Here is a 21,711-nt window from a genome sequence, read left to right on the forward strand (position 1 = left end):
GTTTTGTTTTGTTTTGTTTTGTTTCTTTTTTTCGGAGCTGGGGACTGAACCCAGGGCCTTGCGCTCGCTAGGCAAGCGCTCTACCGCTGACCCCAACCCCGGTCAGAATGTTTTAAATCCCTATATGCACCCAAAACAAAGAATGGTGATCACACGAGAACATACGTGTCAAACCAGCATGCCCTGTCACAGGCATCCATAGAGCATGTTAGGGCCTAGACAAGTTTGCAATGGTCATGCCCACGCAGTCGTCACGGTAGTTTCACAGGGATTCTATTTAAGGCAAGATTTTAACACATAGAATTTTTCCTTTTTACATTTATGTTGTGTGTGCACACTCAGGACACATGAGACACAGGTGTGTAGGTGACAACTTTGTTGGTTCTCTTCTTCCTCCGCGTGGGATCAGCAGACTGAGTGAAGGTCATTAAACCCAGCCACAAGTATATGGATTCCCAGGATTATTTGCAGGCTCGGGTTGAATTTGCTTAATGGTGTGTGATAGGGAATGAGTACGCTGAGGTCAAAGGTGTCCAATCCCCTTGGGAGTTGGAGTCACAGTTGGAATCTGTGAGTTTGAGGCCAGCCTAGTCTACCTAGTTAGTGCTCCAGGCTACCTACATAGACAGCCAGGACGACATAGCGAGACCCTGTCTCAAAAAAAAAAAAAGAAAGAAAGAAAGAAAGAAAGAAAGAAAGAAAAGAAAAGAAAGAAGGAAGAAAGAAAGAAGGAAAAAAGGTCAGGAGCTAGGATTGGAGCTAGGATTGGGAAGGAACCAACAGGCAGAGCAGAGCATAAAGAATCCCGATCGCTGTAAAACTACTGTGACGACTACTGTGCTGGACACACGCCATTGCAAACCTGTCTAAGCAGCGTCAGGAGTAGGCCGTAACCTAATGTACTCTGTGGACACCTGTGACAGTGTGTCCTGACATAGGTTAGTCAGTTACAAATTTACCTCTCTAGTGAGGGACTTTGCTAACAGGAAGAGAAAGGATGTAGTTTGTTTGTTTTTAGACAGAGTAGCAGTTGTAGCCCAGGCTGATTGGACTCACTATGTAGCCAAGGCTGACCCTGAAGTTTGCTTTCCCTGCCCCCCACCTCCCAAGCACTGAGATTAAGGTGTATACCACCATTCCCAGCTTATTTTTTAAGTTGTTTGATCAAGATTCTTTTTTTCCCCCATTCCACCCTTTTTTGACAAAAACCACAAGGATACCCAGGTCCATCTGTTTTCTGCTTTATTTTCCATGGAGCTAGTTTACATCCACAATTCTGGTCTCATCTGTGCTGATTATAGGGTCCAGGTTTTCAGGTCTGGAGTCCTTTGGTCCTGTGAAGCCCACAGCAACACCAGTGGGTAATCACCACCCACCTGCCTGCCCACCACAGCTTGATGGAGCCTCATTACTCCCTGTAAGAAGAAATTCAAAGATGAATTCTTTACCCTTACTCTCCTATCCACATCAACGTGCTAAAGGGTCTGCTTCTTTCCAAACTGGACAGAGGGGTAGGAGGGAGGCTGGAGATGGTTGGTTTTTGAGTGAAGGGTGGGAAAACCTGGGTCTGTAAAGTCCTGCCCTAGGGAACGACTGTCCCACTGGCCCACTACCCCTCATCCTTCACCAGTATCCCTGTACCACAGACTTTAGGAAAATAGTCTACCCATCTTTTCTGTCTGTCCTATCCACAGTCACCCTTAATCTCATTCCACCTGCTCACAAGGTCCTGGCTCCCCCTAGTGACCCACATTTTGTCTTCTCAGTTGACTCCCCAGTGTCAGCCACCAGAGAGGCAAAACCCGACATCCCATCATTCCTTAGTTTCCCCTCCCCCAAGTCCTTTCTCCTAAGCCCCAGGCCTCCTTCGCCCCAACCCACAACTCACAAAAGGGAAATGCCTTTATCCCTGACGGTCGCTAGGAGCCTGCCTCACTCCTGCACGCTGAGGATTCGAAGTAGGATGTTGTAGACGTCTTGTTCCATGTAGCCCTGGGGGGTGGCAGGACGGACATAAGTGATGAAGCACAGAACGTGGGGAGAGGCAGTCGAGGGAGCAGTTTTGTAGGATAGCAGAATGCCAGGCATTGCCTCTTTTTTTTTTTTTTTTTTTTTTTTTTTTTTTTTTTTTTTTTTTTGGAGCTGGGGACCGAACCCAGGGCCTTGCTTGCCTAGGCAAGTGCTCTACCGCTGAGCTAAATTCCCAACCCCCAGGCATTGCCTCTTATAATTATATAATCCTTAATAAATTCTGCCTGCCCGTTACGCCATGTTTTTGGTCAGCAATACTTGTTTTTTTGTGGTTTTTTTTTTTGTTTTGTTTTGTTTTGTTTTGTTTTTCTTCGGAGCTGGGGACCAAACCCAGGGCCTTGCGCTTCCTAGGCAAGCTCTCTACCACTGAGCTAAATCCCCAACCCCTGGTCAGCAATACTTGTGACTGAACAGGGCAAGTGCTTGTCAGCGCTCTATACCCCAATCCTCACTTGTAGCATTAGATAACTTTTCCATGGCTGCTCTACCATCTTCACAAGGAGGGGAATGCCATCTACCCCTCAGCGATACTCCATTATCATCCCTAAGAAAGGAGCAGCCACGCCCACTCTTCCTTGATTAAGGCAGAGTCACCCCTGAGGAAACTGAGGGGTGGGTGTGGGATGGGGGTGGGGATAGGAAAAACCCTCACAACGGATTAGGGAACCGGAAAGAGAAGCAGAAGCTTCTCCTCCTCCCATTCACACACAGCCTCTCTTGATGCGCGCAATGAGATCCCGAGACCTGCCACGGGGTCCAGTGGGTCTGGCAAAATGATAAGTATGTATAAGGAAGAGAAGGGACAGATGTGACATTCCTTCCTCTGCTCTGTACCTCTGCTCCCTCCCAGACTCCAGCAAGCTCACCCGGGCAGCATTCAGTAGATGATTTCTGTAAGTGGAGATGATCTCTTCATGGTTCTTCTGGGTATCCTGGAACGGAGCACCCACGGGAAGTCACGTGCCTACCCTTCCCACACTCATCGAGCGTGAGGCTGGCTCCATGGGCCCATTGCTGGTCCGCCCTGGCTACTCCCCACTTCCACTCCCCACCCCCCTCTTCTCTATCACCATCCATTTCCCTGCAGGCCAAAATATACCTGCAGCTGTAGGACAAGGTGGGTATTCTCGGCCCGGACTTCCAGGACTTCCTCTGAAAGCTGCTCCAGCTTCTTCAACAACTCCTTGATCTACGGCCAAAAGAAAAGAAAGGGATGTGAAGGCTAAAGTTATATTTTAAGTTTACATTACTGTGCTTAAGAGATCTATGAAACGGGGTTGGGGATTTGGTAGAGCGCTTGCCTCGCAAGCACAAGGGGGGTTCGGTCCCCAGCTCCTAAAAAAAAAAAAAAAAGAAATCTATGAAACAAAAATGCCCCTAACCCGTGATCCCCACTTGCCTAAGGATAGCTAGCTTCCTAGAACGCTGGGGGTTGTTCATATAAGAAAACAAGCTACAAGTTTTCACTTCTGTAAACAAGGTTGGTTGCCCCAGCGGCATAAGATGTGCCTGATCACAGGTAGGTGGGAGGTATGAAGACAGGAAATACATCAGGATATATGCTTGCCCCCAGTTGGATGAAGACAGAAGTACATAGCCTTGTGGGCTCTGCCTCTGTGCGCCTAAACATAATTCACAGCCATTCTTTGGGAATCCTGGGTGTGGACTTAAGCCAGTGTCCCTCTCATCCTGACCAGTGTTTATGAAAGCTTGCTTCAAATTTGGCTTTAAAAGCTGGTAATGTTCTTATTCTCATCTCATGAGGTTAACAGGGACCCAAGTCATTTGCCCCAAGATGGCCCAGGGTCCAGATCAGGTTTCCTTTTTGAGTATTTAATATGTACCAGATGTTTCTATATGCATTGTCTTATAGAACAGACAATCCAGCCCTTCTTCTAAGAGCAATGCTACTCTGAGGAAAGGACTATTGTCCCCATTTTATGGGTTTAATAAGTTTATTAAGTTTGCAACCATGCTGCTGTCCCAGGGTGGTGGTGCACACCTTTGATCCCAGCAATTGGGACACAGGAGCAGGCTGAGCTCTGTGAGTTTGAGACTACTTTGTCTATAGTGAGTTCCAGGATGGTTCTACTATAGTTTATGAACTTTTTGGTTTTTGTTTGGTGTGTGTGTGTGTGTTTTGTTTTAAACAGTCTCATTGTATACCCCTGGGTGGCCTAGGCTCACTACATAGACTAAGCTGGCCTCAAACTCACAAAGATCTTCCTGCCTCTGCCTCCAGAGTACTGAGATTAAAAGGGTGCCCCACCACAACAGGCTATAGCAACTTTTTACTGAGTACTTGACATGGACCCCAAATTATCTTGTATAATTTTGTGTGTGTGTGTGTGTGTGTGTGTGTGTGTGTGTGTGTGTGTTTCGCCTGCATGTATATAAGTGTGCATTCCACCTGTGTAGCTGGTGGCTGTGAAGGCAAGAAGAGGACTCCAGGTCCTCTGCAGTTGGAGTTAGAGATAGTTGTGTGGGTGTAGGGACCTAAACTGGGGTCCTCCGGAAGAGCAGCAGGCATTCTTAATTGCTAAGCCATTTCTCCAGGTCCAATAAAGCAATTTACTTTCTTTCCTTCTCTCTTTCTTTTTCCGGAGATGGTGCTCAGGGATGAGCCAGATCCTTTTTCCATTCTAGACAAATACTCTACCATTAAGCCATGACTTTTCTTTCTTTCTTTCTTTCTTCCTTTCTTTCTTTCTTTCTTTCTTTCTTTCTTTCTTTCTTTCTTTCTTTCTTTCTTTCTTTCTTTCTTCTCAAGACAAGGTTTCTCTGTGCAGCCCTGCCTGTCCTAGAACTCACTCTGTAACCCCCACTGGCTTTGAACTCAAGAGATCTACCCGTGTCTGCCTCCTAAATGCTAGGACTAAAGGTGTGTACCACCATGCCTGACTTCCATATCATCAAACTTCTGAGTATTTATTTTTTTTAAAGGATTTATTTATTTACTTTGTATATGAGTACACTGTAGCTGTCCTCAGACACACCAGAAGAGGGCATCGGATCCCATTACAGATGGCTGTCAGCCACCATGTGGTTGCTGGGATTTGAACTCAGGACCTCTGGAAGAGCAGTCAGTACTCTTAACCACTGAGCCATCTCTCCAGCCCCTTCTGAGTATTTAAACAGGGGCTCTTAGAAATCAAGCTAGTCTCAAACGCAAGGTTAGCCTTGAATATCTGATTCTCCTGTATCAACTTCTTTTTAAACTTTTATCTATTATTTTAATTTTTTATGTGTATGGGTGTTTTGTCTGCATGTGTATCTGTGTACCATGTGTATGCCTCTTGCCCTCAGAAACCCTGGAACTGAAGTTACAGATGGTTGTGAGCCACCGGGTGGGTTGGAGGAATTAAAGTTGGGACCTCTGGAAGAGCAGCCACTGTGGTACTAGGAACTCAAGTCCTCTGGAAGAGGATCCATTGTTCTTACCCAATGAGCCATCTCTCCAGCACAGTAACTTAATCTTATTGAAGAGAAACCTAGGTTTCAATCAGGCAGTGATGGTGCACTTTTTTTTAAATTAATTTATTTATTTTCTGTAAGTACACCATTGCTCTCTTCAGACACACCAGAAGAGTGCATCAGATCCCATTCCAGATGGTTGTAACCCATCATGTGGTTGCTGGGAGTTGAACTCAGGACCTCTGGAAGAGCAGCCAATACTCTTAACCCCTGAGCCACCTCTCCAGCCCCCCCTTTATTTTTATTTTTATTTTTATTTTTTATTTATCTATTTTTTTTTTTTTAGATGGTGCACATTTTTAATCCCAGCACTCAGGAGGCAGAGGCAGGTTGAACTTGAGTTCGAGGCCAAGCTTAGTCTACAGAGCAAGTTCTAGGACAGCCAGGGCTACACAAGAAACCCTGTCTCAAAGAACCAATAAAATAAAAACAAACAAAACCCCCTGGGTCTTTGAGATATTAAGAACATTGCCAGGTGTGGCGTCCCAAGCCCTTATCAGCGCTCTGACAGAAACAGGCTGATCTGTGACGTAAAGGCTCCACAGTGATACCCTATCTCAAGCCAAAACAAAAGGTTGTCTAAAGTCAGTCAGCTGTTAAGTTTTATTTGTTGTCGTGTTATCAATGCTGGGGATAGAACCATTCTCAACTACTACACCAAACTTTCCTTGCCAGATTTTTTTGACTTTCTTGCTATTTATTGACAAAATGCCTCCTTTAACTCCCTTCCATGATAATGCCTATCTTGGACATCAGTTCTTCTGTCCATGCATTGTACAGGAGGCACGTGCTGTTTATATTCTGTTTTCCTAAATTTGGTTATGTGTACAAGTGTTAGTAAGAAATCTGAATTCTGGGCTGGAGAGATGGCTCAGTGGTTAAGAGCACTAACTGCTCTTCCAGAGGACCAGAGTTCAATTCCCAGCAACCACACGGTGGCTCACAACCATCTGTAAAGAGATCTGACGCCCTCTTCTGGTGTGTCTGAAGACAGCTACAGTCATATACATTAAATAAATAAATCTTTTAAAAAAAGAAATCTGGGGCTGGAGAGATGGCTCAGCGGTTAAGAGCACTGGCTGTTCTTACAGAGGTCCTGAGTTCAATTCCCAGCAACCACATGGTGGCTCACAGCCATCTGTAATGGGATCTGATGTCCCCTTCTATTGTGTCTACAGTGTACTTATATACATGAAATAAATAAAATAAATCTTTAAAATAAATCTGAATTCATTCATTTAGTGGGTAGTTCTACAACTTCTAAATCCATTTGTAAATGAGTGGTTTAAAATATATAAAATATGTCTCATTGTCAGCACTAAGAAAACAGTAGCTTTCAAACTTTGTTGTGGCTTAGCTTTCCTTGATGTCTTCAAACAGGGTCGCTTGAGCCTAGGGTGTCTTGGAACCAACTCTGTAGCTGAGGATGACTCCGAACCTACTGCCTATGCACTTCTTCAAACTGTTTTCTTTTTTCTTCTTTTTCTTCATCAGACTGAATCAGCCGAGAACCTCAGCAAAACCACAGAACTCATTACACCTCTAGGTTGGGCTAATGCGGGATTAAGATAAAATACTAATTGGCCACAGTGTTCCTGGGTGGTAACCCTGGGGGCATACATACCTATGCCCTCTTCTCTCTTGTATTAGGTGATTTATTTTTATCTCTTTTTTCTATCTGTACTCCACCTCAGCTCCAGTCTCAACCCCAAACCTCTTTTGCCCTAGGCGAGCACAGAGCGGTCCTTGCAAGTACTCTGTTTTGTATTAATCTGACCTTCGGTTCTGCAACCCCGCAAAAGCACCGCTGTTCCCGCTTTGCTCTCAAGGCTACCTCCGTGCTCACCTTGGACTCCTTGTCCCGGCAAGCTCCGATGAGGTGGTTTGTTTTCTCTTTCAGCAGCTCAGCAGTTTTCTCAAACTGCTCCGAGCGCCCGCGCATTTCCCCAGCCTGGCGCTCCTGCTCGGCCGCCCGAGCCGCCAGTTCCTCGCTGCGGCGACGTTCCTCCGCTGCGGTGTCCCGCAATCGAGTCATTTCCCGACAGGCTGTGTTGTACTTCTCCAGCATAACTTTGAGCTCCTGGCCCCAAGCCTGCGCCTGGGCCACCAGCGAGCCTCGCGTCTTCTCATGCTGTCGCAGGCTGGCTGCTTCCCGAGCTCTCAGCTCGGCCACTTCTTCCGTAGCTTGGTAGAGCAGCTGCTTCAGCTTGCAGATCTCCTGGCTCTTCCCGCTCATTGTGGCCTGCACCGCTCGCAGCTCTTCCTCTAGCTTCCCCAGATCCTCCTCTAGGGCGGCCACCTGCGGGGACGCTGTAGCCTTCAGGGAGGCCTCGGGCTCCCCACAGGGAGGCAAGGATCCCCTCAGCCGCTGGTTTTCCTCCTCCAACCGAGCCTGCACCTGTTGGGACTGGAGGTGCCTATCCACCAAGGTACTGATGCAGGCCTGCAGCTCCTCCAAGGGTTCCGCAGCTGTACTCCGTGCACTCCCCTTGCCCACGAGGTCTGGGGGAAAGCAGTTCCACAGTCCTTGGAGGCCGCTGGTCTGGGAGGCCAGTCGTCTGCGCAGCTTCTCTGTGGCCTCCTTCTCCATGGCCAGTTCCTCTGTCAACAACCCCACGCTCCTTCGCAACTGCTGTAGCTGGACCTGTGCCTCGGGCTTGGGCACAAACTCCCGTTGTAGCTTCTGGGTCAAGGACTGCAGCTCTCCCTGCAACCGTTGTCTCTCACGCCCCAACTCTCCCAATTCCTCCAGCAAGTTGCTGTTGCTCAGTCTCAGAGCTGACACCTCTTTCTCCAGCTGTCCCTTTGCCAGGCCTCCTCCTAAGGCCTGTTCCCCTCCAGGGGCCCCTAAGGGCTCTCCTCTGGCTCCAGGAGCGCTCTTTCCTTCCTGTTCTTTAGTGCATCCCTGGACTATCTTTGGTGCTCCGTCTCTTGAGCCCTGGGCAGGAACCTCAGGTTTTACATGCAGTCCCACCTTCGCTCCATCCAACCTCACCAGCACCTTCTCAAGCCTGGCCTCCATCTTTTCCCAGGCAGCTGCTGCAGCCTCAGCTCTGGGAGTCCCCAGGGCACCCTCCAGAACTGGTCTTGACAAAGCCCCTCTGGCAGCATCCTTTTCTCGCCACACTGCAGCCAGCTCTTCCCTTAGCTGTAGGAGGAGCTGGTTCATGGCTGCTATGCCCACTGGTTCTCCCACTGTGACTGCTGGTTCAGTCCCCGGAGCTGGGGCCCTCTCCTGGTCAGCACACACCTGCTCAGTGTTATCGAGGCCAAGGTTCTGTCCCCCATTGGTGTTCAGCTGCTGTCCTGTGGCTTTCCCGATGGTCTCAGACCTTGGGCTCTGGGGCAGTCCCTGTTCTGGTTGGAACTTTCCAGGTACTTCATAATGGGTCTCTGCTGGGGCTAAGTCTTCAGCTCTCTTTGGAACTAACATTGGGTTTATTGTGGCTGTTGCCTTCTGCTGCTTCTTTAGCTCTTGGATCCACTCAGCCAGCAGGTTCAGGGGACATCCCTGCTCCATGCCATCTCCTTCGGGCCGAAGACCAGGGCCTTGATTTCTTGGAGCTCCGGGTACTTGCACCAGGAGATAGCCTAGTTCTTGCACTTGCTCTCGAACCTGGTTCTCTAGGCTTACGAAGGCTGCAGCTCGAGCCTTACACTCATCTGTCTTTTGCAGGAGCTCCTGCTCCAGCTGATGAACTTTCCTCTGCTCCTCTTCAAACTTCCACCTCCACTCTTCCGAGCCCCGCTCCTCCCCCTCCTCTTCCTCCTGCTCTTCCTCAGGCTCTGCTCTCCATGGGCTCTTAGGAGGAGATCCCACCTGAGGCTCAGACGAAGAAGCCTATGTCAAAAAAGAGCAGTGATGTGAAGCTATTCAACTAGCCTCTGAAAGGGCCCAGCTTCTCTGAGAATGTTTTTGTGCCTACAGGGACTACTGGAATTCCTTGGGGGTAAGTCAGAAACAAAAGGGGAGACTCCGAGGGGTCATACCTGAGAGGCGTGATCTGGGTGTTGAACCAGTCCACGACCTATAAGGAAAGACAGAGAACAAAGGAGAACTCAGCTCTCTTCTAATTTTCAGAGTTTGTCAGAGAAAAGTCGTCTCAGTTCATGGATCCCTAACTACCCAGCAACCGTGGTTTCTTCTGGAGATGGTGTATTCCTTCATTCTGTTCGCTCGCCTCTGGTATTGATCACTGTGCTGGTACTATGAAGGCACCGGGACATCAGTAGTGTGCAAAATGGGAATCACATGGATGACAACAGTAGCAATAGCCATTTAATCCCAGCACTGGGGAGGCAGAGGCAGGGGATCTCAGAGTTTGAGGCCAGCCTGGTCTACAGAGAAAGTTCCAGGACAGCCAGGGCCACACAGAGAAACCCCTTCTCAAAAACAAAACAAACAAACAAACAAACAAACAAAAACCCACTACAACAATATCAACAGCCAGAGTTGCAATGAGCAAAGGCTGTAGTGGGGAATTTTGTGACCATGTTTATGGGGTCGTGGGGTCACACGTTCCCAAAATGCAGCCACACTAAATTAGCAAAGCCTTGACTAAGGCGGCGGTCCATTTTTTCAGATGGACAGCTTCCTCGAGAGTGGGATACTAAGAGGCATCTTTAATTCTTTAGCTACTGAAGAGACTCTCGAAGGCACAAAGACTTTTACCTCCTCTCCGCCGCCGGTTCAGGGCCTGCTGTAGCAGCCTCCAGAGTTCCCTGTCTTGTGTACGCAAAGCGTAATGAAGAGCATTGTGCCCCAAGCTGTCCACCGCTCCAGCGTCTGCTCCATGGCTCAGGAGCAGCTCAGCCACCTCAGCGCTGCCTTTCTCACAGGCCAGGATCAAAGCTGATCTGTGGGTGGAAACAAATCTGCAGCACCAGCTTCCCCTCATGGTTTCAGAGATTCCACTCACAGGGTAAGCCCTCACTCAAGGAGTCAGAACAACCAAACCAGCCACGGACAAAGATTTAGACCGAAGCAGGACTTTTCCAGTGTCATTCCTTGGAACTGCAGCACTGGCAGGGCTCCATTTTTGTATGCTTTGTAGAATGATAAAGCTCTGCACATGCACATGGGTACACACAGGAGCGAGCGAGCGCGCACGCACACACACACACACACACACACACACACACACACACACACACACACACACGGCAACATATATGCTTGTGATCCTCCTGCCTCAACCTTCCAAGTACTGGACTACAAGCATATACCACCGCACTCATCTTCTGCATACATTTGGAAGAAAATTGTTTAGGGCGTAGCTTAAAAACTAGTAAATTAAAGCAGTGGTCCCAGGCACAGCCATTCTAACCCTGGCATCATCTGTGCTAGCATGGCTTCCTTAGAACTCCAGGCAAAGATTTTTCTGAACCATCCCTGGAGAGGAAGATGTGCCCGAAGAACAGAGCATAGCTACTCTCTCCAGCGCATGCGCTGTGCTCATGGGCTTTTCCAGATTGCTAGAGAACTGGGACTTGGGATAGGACATAGAGATGTCTCACTTGTCATCCTTGTCTGTGACATTGACTCGGGCACCTCTCTGCAGCAGCTGTGAGCAGATAGCTGCGTGACCACCCAGCGATGCAATCATCAGGGGTGTGCGTCCATCCTGCAGAGGCCGTGGGAAAGCGTGGGGGAACCATCTCTCCTTCCCCCGCCCCCACCCCTGCTGAAACAAGCTCTGGTCCTGGGGTTAAACACTATGGTTCAGAGAGGTTAGGAGCTCCCCAAATGATAAGGAAAAGAGGAGGGATGGAGGAGGAGTGATAGAGACCGGCTGATCAAACTCAGAGAAAACAGCAGCCTCCTGGTGTGAAACACCGCCCACTGGCCCTTCTGATACTCACATTATCCAGCACATCCAGGAAGGCTTCGTGGTCACACAGCAGAAGGACACTTGAAGCGCAGCCAGAGGAGGCTGGAAGAATTGAGAGACATTTGGTTAGAAGAGGTTGGAAGGGGGTTGGGGATTTGGCTCAGTGGTAGGGCGCTTGCCTAGGAAGCGCAAGGTCCTGGGTTCGGTCCCCAGGCCCGGAAAAAAAAAAAAAAAAAAAAAAAAAAAAGAAGAGGTTGGAAGGGGGTTGGGGGATTTAGCTCAGTGGTAGAGCGCTTGCCTAGCAAGAGCAAGGCCCTGGGTTCGGTCCCCAGCTCCGGAAAAAAAAAGAAAAGGGAAAAAAAAAAAAAAAAAAAGGAGGGTTGGGGATAAAAAAAATGTGTTGGGGGGGGGGGGCCATTTTAAAAATTGGGGGGGAAAAAAAAAAAGGTAAAAGGGGCGGCAAAAAAAACAACAAAAAAAGCGTGGGTGTGCCAAAAAAAAAAAAAAAAAAAAAAAAAGGAAGAGGTTGGAAGAACAACTGTTGTTCCCCCATCCTGTTAACCTCTCATCCTGTTCCCAGACACACACCTGCCCAGTGTAACGGGCTGCGATTTTCTGCGTCCACGGCGTCTTCATTAGCACCATGCTGTAAATAACCACAAAAGAGAAGCAGATGTGGGGCTCAGCATTAGCATCCTCATCCTGCATCTCACACCAAGCCACCCGTTTCCATGGTAACATGAAAAGGAACCGGAAGACCACGGCTCGGAGAGAAGCTAACTACTAGGCAAGCCCAGTCGCTCCCTGCAGGTGATGGGCAGCCTTGAAATTCAGTCCTACTTCCTAACCAGGGCCAAAGGAAAAACACAGATGATCAATGAGCAAACAGATTGAAGGAAATGACGGCGGCCCAATGTGAAATTTGGAAAAGACCAGGAATAATAAAGGTAGAGCAGTCAGTGTGTGCTTGGTGGCCTACTGGGAGATGCAGATCGTCCACATGTCGTTACGCATATATATTTTTATTTACGCTACGTGGCTGTAAACCCCCTCCACATTTTACTTATTTATTTTTACTTGGGGAAGGGGTATGGATATAATCGTGGAGGTGGGGACAGCTTACAAGAGTCAGGTCTCTCCTTCCATCACATGGGTTCTGAGGCTCAGGTCGTTAGACTTGGCAGCAAGTTCTTTTACCCGCTGAGCCCTCTTACCAGCCCCTCCCACCAAAGACGTTTTAATTGGAATATTCCTGATTTTCTTCTACATAGCAGTTACCCTGGGCCGTGGCTCTCTACTGGCAGAACTCAATTGTCCTTGGGTACCCTGCCTTCCGACCCGGCCCCAGAGACAGTATCAGGCATGGTGGTACAAGCACAGAGTAGGCGTTAAACAAATGCTCGTGGACATATTAATACATGACAATCCGCTGTGCTATTTGGAATGAGACGATACTGTTGGTCACTACAAAACAAAGTTGGGGGACACGTGGCATTTCTTTCTTGCCTGCCCAGGAGCATCGGCGGACAGCCTTTACCTGAAGCAAGACCTTCACACACTGCGGCTGACAGGAGATGGTGGCCAAATGAAGGGCGGTGCTTCCTGAAAAGAGGAGAGAGGGGGCGTGGCTCCGTGAGTGCAGATGACTCACCGCGAGGGAGGGTAAGAGACGCACAGATAATCAGAGGGAGATTAGAGAAGAGAAGCTGTGGGTCACACCAGGCCAGAAATTCCAGTTCTTGAGCAGCTGGTACCCTTAATGGAGGTGGGAGTGGGGGTGAAATGTGCCTGGCTTACAGGGAGGGGAACCCCAGGAGAGATGCTAGCCAAGACTTACTGAGCAAAGAAGCAAAGGCCCACAGCTGGAACCTCCGTCAGAGCCCAGCACTGGCCCCTCTGCAGACAGAGACAGTCTGGCAGCACACTGGGCGCGCAGTGCTGGCCGACTCACCGTCCTCGTTCTTGCTGTTGATATCAGCCCCGTTTGCAAGCAGTATCGTCAGACACTCTGTCAGGCCTTTGGAGGCTGCCAGATGGAACCTGCCAGGGTCCAAGCCAAGAGACAGAGAAGGATGAAAGACCAGGGGGATAAAACACAGGCGGTTCTTTCCTTTTAAAAAGGCAAGTTTAATATTTCTAAGTTATTCTGATCAGTTTACACCTAGATGTTTTTATTTTGGCATTGTTTGTTTGTTTTGAGATGGGGTCTCACTTTATAGAGTTGGCTGGTCTTCAGTGCTTGAACTCCCAAATTCTTGACCTATAAGCAGGTACCAACACTGCTGACAGGGGGAGCTTAAATAAGCCCTGCTTCCTTTGCTCCTTATCCCAAGGCCAATTCCAAGCACAGAGAGGGAGGCGCCCCTGGTCTGCCTTGCTAAAAGGAGGATCAAGCCTGTCTCCATGACCTACAGCCTCGAAGCCAGAAGATGCTACCAGAAAAGCTAGACAAGCTACAAATCTCAAGGGATTTCAGATACTGCGGGTATGTTCAGGGGACGCATGATTTCCTGCCTTTCCCAGCACACAACCTTCAGAGAACCGAAGAGACATAGAGTCAGCCAGACCTGAACAGAAAGAAGGCTGGCAGGAAGCATTGTCTTCTTCCTGAAAACCACTCCCTCTAGCCCCATGACCCCCATGACTTGACTTCTTCATTCTCAACTTCTCAAGCATACACGCCCTTCTACTTTTGCGATGAGGAAACTTTGTTTAGCAATTAGTTGTCTGTTGGTTTAATGGGTTTTACATCCTTTTCAAATCAGTGTGGCTTGTGTGGAGGCCGAAACTATGGGACAATATCCTCCTCCCTCATTTGTTCTGTGCTTGATACATGGCAAAGGTTTAGTATTCAAACAATAAAAGGGTTCTGAAGTTATAGGCCTTGCCTGATTGTTCAAGTTCTGAAGTTTTCACAAAGAACCACATACCCGGGTGGGGTCAGACTTACTTACGGGGACTGGCCATTTGAGTCTAGTTTGGTGGGTCGGGCTGACTTCCTAGAGGCCAAGGCAGCCACGCGTCCCACGTCCCCCCGCTGCACCGCCTCCAGCAGCTTCTGATCACGGCGGTTCCATTTCTCCACCTAGTCGGGAGTTACAGATTATGTGAGCATTGGCACTAGCAATGGTCTGAGGAGATAAAAGTGACGTCAGATGCCCAGCAAGAGTAAAGGAGCATTCCAGAGGTCCTTACTGCTCGTGATCGCCTGGCCCAGAGCAGCAGAACAAAGTGGGCCAGCAAAACACTAACCACTCCATGCGTCACCAAGAATTACCCATAGCAACTGTCAACATGAACCTAAAGGTTAGTCTCTGAATTAAAAATGACAAAGGTCGGTGTGGTGGCTCAGACTTACAACATGATAATATGACCCCAGGAGGTAGAGGCAGGAGATTCAGGTCCGGCCTCAGGTACACAGGCAGCTTATAGCCAGTTTGAGATACATGAAGCACCCCCCCCATTTGTGTGTGTGCATATATATAGGCATGTATGTATGTATGTATATACATATATGTATGTATGTATTGGCAGGCATGTAGTCTCAACACTTGGGAGAAGGGAATCTCAAGTTTGAGGTTAACTAAGACTCTCTCAGGAAAATATTATTATTATTACTTTCATCATTTTAGGGTTTTATTGTTCTGTTGTTTTGCTTGTTTTTTGTTTTTGTTTTTTTTTTCAAGATTTCTCTGTGTAGCCCTGACTGTCCCACAACTCACTCTGTAGACCAGGCTGGCCTCAAACTCAGAGAAATCCTCCTGCTTCTGCCTCCCAAGTGCTGGGATTAAAGGCGTGCACCACCACCGCCTGGTTGATTTTATTATTTTAAAAGTGTTTTGTTGAAATAGAGTCAAGCTAGCCCAGGCTGGTCTCAGATGCTCTATGTAGCTAGACTGACCTCAGACTCAGGATCCTCTCCATTCAGCCTCTTAAATGCTGATCGTTCAGTAGTTCTCTGCCACACATAACTTCAAAATTATTAGTAATGGTGAATGTCTAACATTTTAAGAAATTATTTATGTTTGTTTATTTTTGTTTTGGGGTTTGTTGTGTTTATTTTACTTTTGAGGCAGGGTTTATGTAGCCTTGGCTATCCTGGAACTCACTATGTAGGCCAGGCTGGCCTTAAACTCACAGAGATCCACCTGCCTCTGTCTCCTGAATGCTAGGATTAAAGGTGTGTACCACCATACCTAGCAAAACTCTTTTTAAATTATTTTTTATTTCACGTGCATCGGTGTTTTGCTTCCATGTATGTCATGGAATGTATGCATAATATGTCCATGTATGTCATATGTGAGGGTGTCAGATCACCTGGAACTGAAATTGTCATGTGTTGTGGTGGGAATTGAATCTGGGTCCTCTAGAAGAGTAGCCAATGCTCTTAACTGCTGGGCCATCTCTCCAGGACCTAAATTTACCTCTTAAAATAAATTTTATTTAAATCCCCGACCAGAGCCTACCTTCCAATCTTAACAAACAAAAAACACCCAGGCCAAACAATGCACCATGGTGACAAATGCAAGGGGTCCAGCCTGAGGACAGTCCTAGCCATGATCCCTCCCTTGGTGCTTCCTGGGTCTTCCTGGAGCAAACCAACCCCACCACTCCTGATTGGTCCTTGGCACCTCTCAATGCCCCCCTCCTTGCCCACTCCCCCCATGCTGCTCTGCCTTTTGTCTTTAGTCCTTAGTGAAGTAAATCAAGGACTCAGCTTTCAGTCACAGCCAGAACTAATCACACCATCTCTACTTATTGACTCTGGGTCCCAAACTGGGGGCAGGGTGGGCGGTAATCCTTGAGTCTCTGCTTCCCTGTATCATATCTGGTTATGTCTTCCACTAGTCTCTCCACCTCTTCCCTGGAAACAACCAGCCTAGGCGGGCCAGTCTCCAGCTGTGCTTGGGGAGGCAGCCAGAAGAGGCAGAAAGGGATTCCTCCCTCCCACCTCCCTCCTAGTTTCCCTGGCGGGAGCAGCTGTCCCAGACAGCAGCCACACCTCAGCATACATTGTTCCAACCTTCCAGCTCAGGTTTTGAGGGTGGAGGAGTAATTAAAATAATTGAAGTATTACAGGGCATAAAAGGAAGAGCTGTAAAACCACTAGGGCTGCAAGCACAGAAAAGCCTGGTTTGATCCAGAGATGGGAAACACAGGGAGAAGGAGGAGCATGCAAAGACCATCAGTTAGGTAGAAAAGTCTTCAAGATGGGTCTTCGTCTGGACTGAGCCTGAGACCCAGCTACATTCTCAGCTGCGTGACCTACAGCCAGCCATTAAACACTTTAACCTGTCTCCTTGTACATAAGCTGTAGGCAGTAATAACCACCTCACCACAAAGTATTAAACGAGGTAATGTAGATAGACCACATAAATGGATGGCATCCTTACTACAAAACAGGAAGTAGTGAGAAGTCAGGGGTGGCCTGGGTGCATTTTATGAGGTATAATCTCAACAAGAAAGAGGTTAGAGGAAAGGGTGGGAAAAAAAGTCTGCGGGAGCCCAATAAGTACTGTTTATAAAACCAGGACAAATTGTTAATCACTAACACAGGACAGATTTAAAGGTCCAAGCCATAAAGTTGTCTAGGATAGACGGATTCTGAGGTAATGCTCCTGTAAAACACTCGTAACTTCTCCTAGTCCTTCCAATTAGCCTTTAACAGCCCCCCAAAATAGTCAGGAATGATAGGTATTATCTTGTTGTCTTTCATAAAAAAAATATGGAAGCACACATATGTTAAACATCTGTCCAGGATCACATAAAGAAGTGATACAGGAGCACTGGCTTTAGAAGTGACTTCTTGCATCCAGGCCTGATTCCCATGTCAGATCACACTCTTCAAGCCATGGGAGAAGAATGACTTATTTCCAGATAAAGTTCGAGAATGCCTCCAGGGGCAGAGCTACTCACTGTAGGCTGTCACTCCCTGCGTGTGGAAGAGTCTCCAAACAGGTTTATTCTCAATGACGAAGCAAGCAGACCAACTCCTGCACAACCTGGCAGGTTCTGACTTGCAAGAACAAGCCTTTTCCGGTGCCCCTTGGGAACCAGGTCACCTGATGGAAAACAGAGCTGGAACAGTACCACCAGCACACACTTCGGCCACCAGCACATGGCCACCAGCTGACCGTAACCTCAGGTTCTCTGTTCACAAACTCCAATTGTCTTCCCCTCTTCCTAAGCTGTTCTTATTCTCTGACTACATCCTTGACTAGCCAAGAATTCACCACCTTCACTCCACAGGGCTGGGTCTTAAGTGTGTGTCACCGTGCCCTGCTCTAAAATCTTCATGGCAATGTTTTGTCTCTGTGTCAGGCTCGCACAGATGTCCCTGAACCTCAGTTTGCTAATGATGTAAGAGCGGACAATGCATCTAGTTTTGCATCTGTCACATAGCAGACACACAGTAAATGGAACTTTCTATTCTCATCCTTTTTTTTTTTTTTTTTTTTTGGTTCTTTTTTTTCGGAGCTGGGGACCGAACCCAGGGCCTTGCGCTTCCTAGGCAAGCGCTCTACCACTGAGCTAAATCCCCAACCCCTATTCTCATCCTTTTTTTTGGCTTTGCTGGGCACACGTTGGATGTGCCCAGGCTTAGAATTCTCCAGCTTGGTGAGCCAGAAGGACCATGGTTATGCCACCGTATGAGCTAGGCGAGCTGGATAGGTGATAAAGTGTGATTTAGCACTGTGTACACTTCTTTCCAGCTAGGTCCTTCCGACTCCACCTGGCTACTTTCTATGATCTCATTATACCAAGGAGGCTTTAGAAAAGGTAGAAATTCTTCATTCATGATAAAACCAGTGGAAAGTAGAGGGCAGGAAGGCTTCTTCCAAAGTCCCTCACTCAGCCCATTGTCTGCCTTAGCCCCCTGGAAAGGAGACGCCAGATTATCATCACAGCCTCGAGGGAGCAATCACCGAATTAATCACCAGACTCCCTAACAAGGATGAGCTGTGTCATTTCTACAGATGAGATTAAGGAGCCCGTGTGGAAGTAATTTTGCCCACTCCTATCTCTGACTGTGAACTCTCAGGCTTGCTGTCGAGATGGGAGGACAAAGACACCAACAGGCAGTGCAGGAGCAAGGATGGAAATGAAATGCCTTGGAGGGATGAGAACCTGGCCATTAACACTTTAAATGCAATAGAAATTCCTCTATGCTGATCTGGTGCCAAAGGTTGAAAGCCATTTACCGGCCTGTCTCTTGGTCTGTGTCTTGCCTGAGCAGAGCAAGCCTGGGTCTATGCCACCCTTGAAGGCATCATCCACTTTGAGTCAAATAACCTGAGATAAAAGGGCCTGAGTTTTTGTCATCTTCCTAGACAGTGAATGCTGTACATTACATTTCACTGATTTACTTCCTTTTTTTTTTTTTTTGAAACAGGTCTCGTGTATCAGGCTGGCCCCAAATTCCACCTGTAACAGAAGATGACCTTGAAGCTCTGACCCCTTTGCATGAGTACTGAGATTACACGCATGTGCTACCACGCCCACTTAACATGGAGCTGAGGATTGAACCCAGTGCTTCGTTCGTGCTAGGCAAGCACTCTCTCAACGGAGCTACAGCCCCAGCCCCGAGCAGACTAAGAGTTAAATGATCACTCCATCCTTGCCTCAAATGAAGGTTCCTCATGCAAAGACTTGAATTAGGGAAGCATGAGATGATTGGCTGGCATAACTAGGAAGCCAGCTTCTGGGGTTTCCAGGAAAGCCGTCACACTATCGGCAGTAGGTTCCGAGTGGTAAGCGGGGGACATTATCTTGGGGGTTATTTTTTTTTTCCTTTTTTTCGGAGCTGGGGACCGAACCCAAGGCCTTGCGCTTGCTGGGCAAGTGCTCTACCACTGAGCTAAATCCCCAACCCCATCTTGGGGGTTATTATAATGGGGTTTCTTGAGGAAAAACTTGTAGCTGAAGCCAACCTCTGTTCAAGTCTTCGGCAAGTTTGATCTGAGGAAAGACATTCTCATCCTAAGCATGTAGCTCTAAGTGCACCTTTTACTCCCCACACTCTTGATAAACTGTGATCTTGCAATACTGGGAATTCAAATGAGTAGACATTCCTCATGGTCAAACATGTGGAGAACTAGAACCAGGAAGGATAGAGGGAAGGTTCGAGATCCCAAGATCTAACCCACTGCTCACTCCAGCATCCAGGAAAGGAGGAATCGTTCAAGGACTAGAGAACCAGAGAAGGCCTAGGGTCATATCACTTTAAACTTGTTTGATTTTAGAATCTAAGCATTGGTTGGGCCTGGTTAGTACCTGGACGGAAGAATCAAAAAAGAATGAACTAAGCCAAGGTGTGGTGGCTCACGACTGTAATCTCAGTGCTTGGGAAGCAGAGGCAGGCAGATCTCTTGAGTGTGAGGCTAGCCTGGTCTACAGAAGGAGTTCCAGGACAGACAGGGCTACACAGAGAAACCCTGTCTGGAAAAAGCAAGCAAGCAAACAAACAAACGCAAAAACAAAACAACAACCACAACAAAGAATGAAATAGTCCCCCTCCTAAAGAGAAAGCAGACTCCATAAATCTAAAAGGAAGGAATAACTGTGGGAACTTTCCATATTTAGGGGAAAGTAGTCATGGATTAGGAAATCACTGAGAGTTAAGGCAGTATTAAGAACCCAGGTAGCCTCAGTTTCTGTTACTGGAATAGTAAATGCCTTTTGACTCTGGGCAGTGTGTAGAAACTCCATGTAGAAGCAAATGTAACTGGGACAGAGACAGCCTTGGCACTTCTCACTCCTGCTTCACAGCTCTCTGCCAGGTTTCTGGGGCCTGCCCATGCACAGTGAGATAACCAAATACCTCTCACATCTGCTTCTACGTGAATGACAAGACAGCTAAGCAATAGTAGTGCCAAGGGACTTGTACACAGAAGACACCACCCCTCCACAGAGGGGCACTCTGGAAGAGCTCTTTAGAGACGGAAAGCTGTACCCTCCCCGAACCACCATCTTCTGAAATCGTTGTTTTGCTCTAGAGGGGAGAGAACAGGGAATAGAGTAACCCTTGCCAGGAACTCTCTCATCGTACTCTATACTCTGTCTTCTCCCTCACCATACATTTCCCTAACTCAACCAAAGAAAATGAACACAAACCCTAAACGAGGCAAAGGAATAATCAGGGGGAGACCCAGGCAGAAACTGATTGGTCCTAAAAACCAGTCTGAAGACCAGACAATGCAGAGGACTGGCCAGGGTAGGTTCAGCAGGCGACTCACCGGGGTTCTTGGGGATCAGCCAGGAGACTTGCCTGTCCTCTGAGAGGTTTGTCCAGCTAGCTAGATAGCAAGATTAAGTCACTGTGAGCATGCAGGAGGTCCAGGCAAAAGGTAGAGGAAGTAGCATTGAGGAAAAGGTGACCAGGAATTAAAGAGAAAACAGAGGCTCCATGTTGGATAACCGCCTGGAAAGAGATTTGGATTGGTGCTTGAGAAACTGGGAGAGGACGTGTCACGGAGTAAGAGAGAGGCAAGTTCAGTGAAGGAGGCTGTGAAGAAGGGCTGGGAGAAGACACTGGGCTGAGAATACTTTAGGGGGCAGAAAATACTGTTAGGGGCAGAAAGCAAACAGTAAAAACGGAGCTATGTAGGACAGAAAGTTGTAGAGGGGAAGGCTAGGACGAAATGAAACTATAGGGCAGGAATTAGGGCTAGAGGTAGGAACGGATTCAAAGGCGGGGTGGGGGTGGGGCAGGTGTCTGGAGGTGGGTTGGTACTGGGAGCCAGAGCTAAAGTAGAGACCAGGATCCTTGGAAGATCTTTAGAAACCATCAGGGGGTTGCGGATTTAGCTCAGTGGTAGAGCACTTGCCTAGCAAGCACAAGGCCCTGGGTTCTGTCCCCAGCTCCGAAAAAAAGAAAAGAAAAGAAAAAAAAAAGAAAGAAAGAAAGAAGAAAAGAAAGAAAGAAAGAAAGAAAGAAAGAAGAAAGAAAGAAAGAAAGAAAGAAAGAAAGAAAGAAAGAAAGAAAGAAAGAAAGAAAGAAAGAAAGAAACCATCAGAAGTTGGAAGCCAAATATGTTGGCAGAAGAAGCCAAGAGGAAGAAACTGGGAAGGAAAAGGTTAAGACAGTTGAGGGACAGGTTTTGGATAACACACAAGTTCGGTCAGCAGGGCTGGCGGCTGCATTTTCAGAACAGCAACGCAGGAAAAACTGATGCAGGGTTAATGCGATCGCCCATGGAAACAGGACTCAGGACTTCTGTCAACACAGGGCTTGAATCCCAGCCCCAGCCCTTCTCCCACACATTTGGCACCTACCGCCACTTGTGAACTGGAGCAGGAGAAGATGCGCTTCATGGCCGGGGCTAGGGCCACGGGGGGACGGGGACGCGCAGAGAGCCGGGCCACAGGTTCCTAA

At 47.9% G+C, this 21,711-nt stretch overlaps 1 protein-coding gene across 1 annotated transcript; it reads right to left on the reverse strand.

The window, feature by feature from the left end:
* Positions 1-1,219: 1,219 nt before the first annotated feature.
* Positions 1,220-21,711, reverse strand: Ankrd35 (ankyrin repeat domain 35). The gene is made up of 14 exons (XM_032897678.1): positions 21,612-21,711; positions 14,291-14,421; positions 13,288-13,376; positions 12,874-12,938; positions 11,925-11,982; positions 11,368-11,438; positions 11,023-11,129; positions 10,178-10,362; positions 9,496-9,533; positions 7,352-9,346; positions 3,131-3,220; positions 2,898-2,963; positions 1,889-1,992; positions 1,220-1,415 (listed from the first exon to the last, which is right to left on the reverse strand). The coding sequence occupies exons 1-13, from the start codon at positions 21,648-21,650 to the stop codon at positions 1,933-1,935; spliced, it is 2,994 nt and encodes a 997-aa protein (XP_032753569.1). The 5' UTR covers positions 21,651-21,711; the 3' UTR covers positions 1,220-1,415; positions 1,889-1,932.

The sequence above is a fragment of the Rattus rattus genome, chromosome 3 (assembly GCF_011064425.1).
Source record: "Rattus rattus isolate New Zealand chromosome 3, Rrattus_CSIRO_v1, whole genome shotgun sequence".
NCBI lineage: Eukaryota > Metazoa > Chordata > Mammalia > Rodentia > Muridae > Rattus > Rattus rattus.

Bases quoted from the DNA above. Each gene is read 5' to 3' on its own strand.
- Ankrd35 (XM_032897678.1), bottom strand. From the start codon at position 21,650: ATGAAGCGCATCTTCTCCTGCTCCAGTTCACAAGTGGCG. The intron at 12,939-13,287 runs GTGAGTCGGCCA...TCCTCTTTTCAG, and splicing joins CAACAGCAAGAACGAGGACG to GAAGCACCGCCCTTCATTTG. The intron at 9,534-10,177 runs GTAAAAGTCTTT...CTTTCCTTATAG, and splicing joins GAACCGGCGGCGGAGAGGAG to GTCGTGGACTGGTTCAACAC.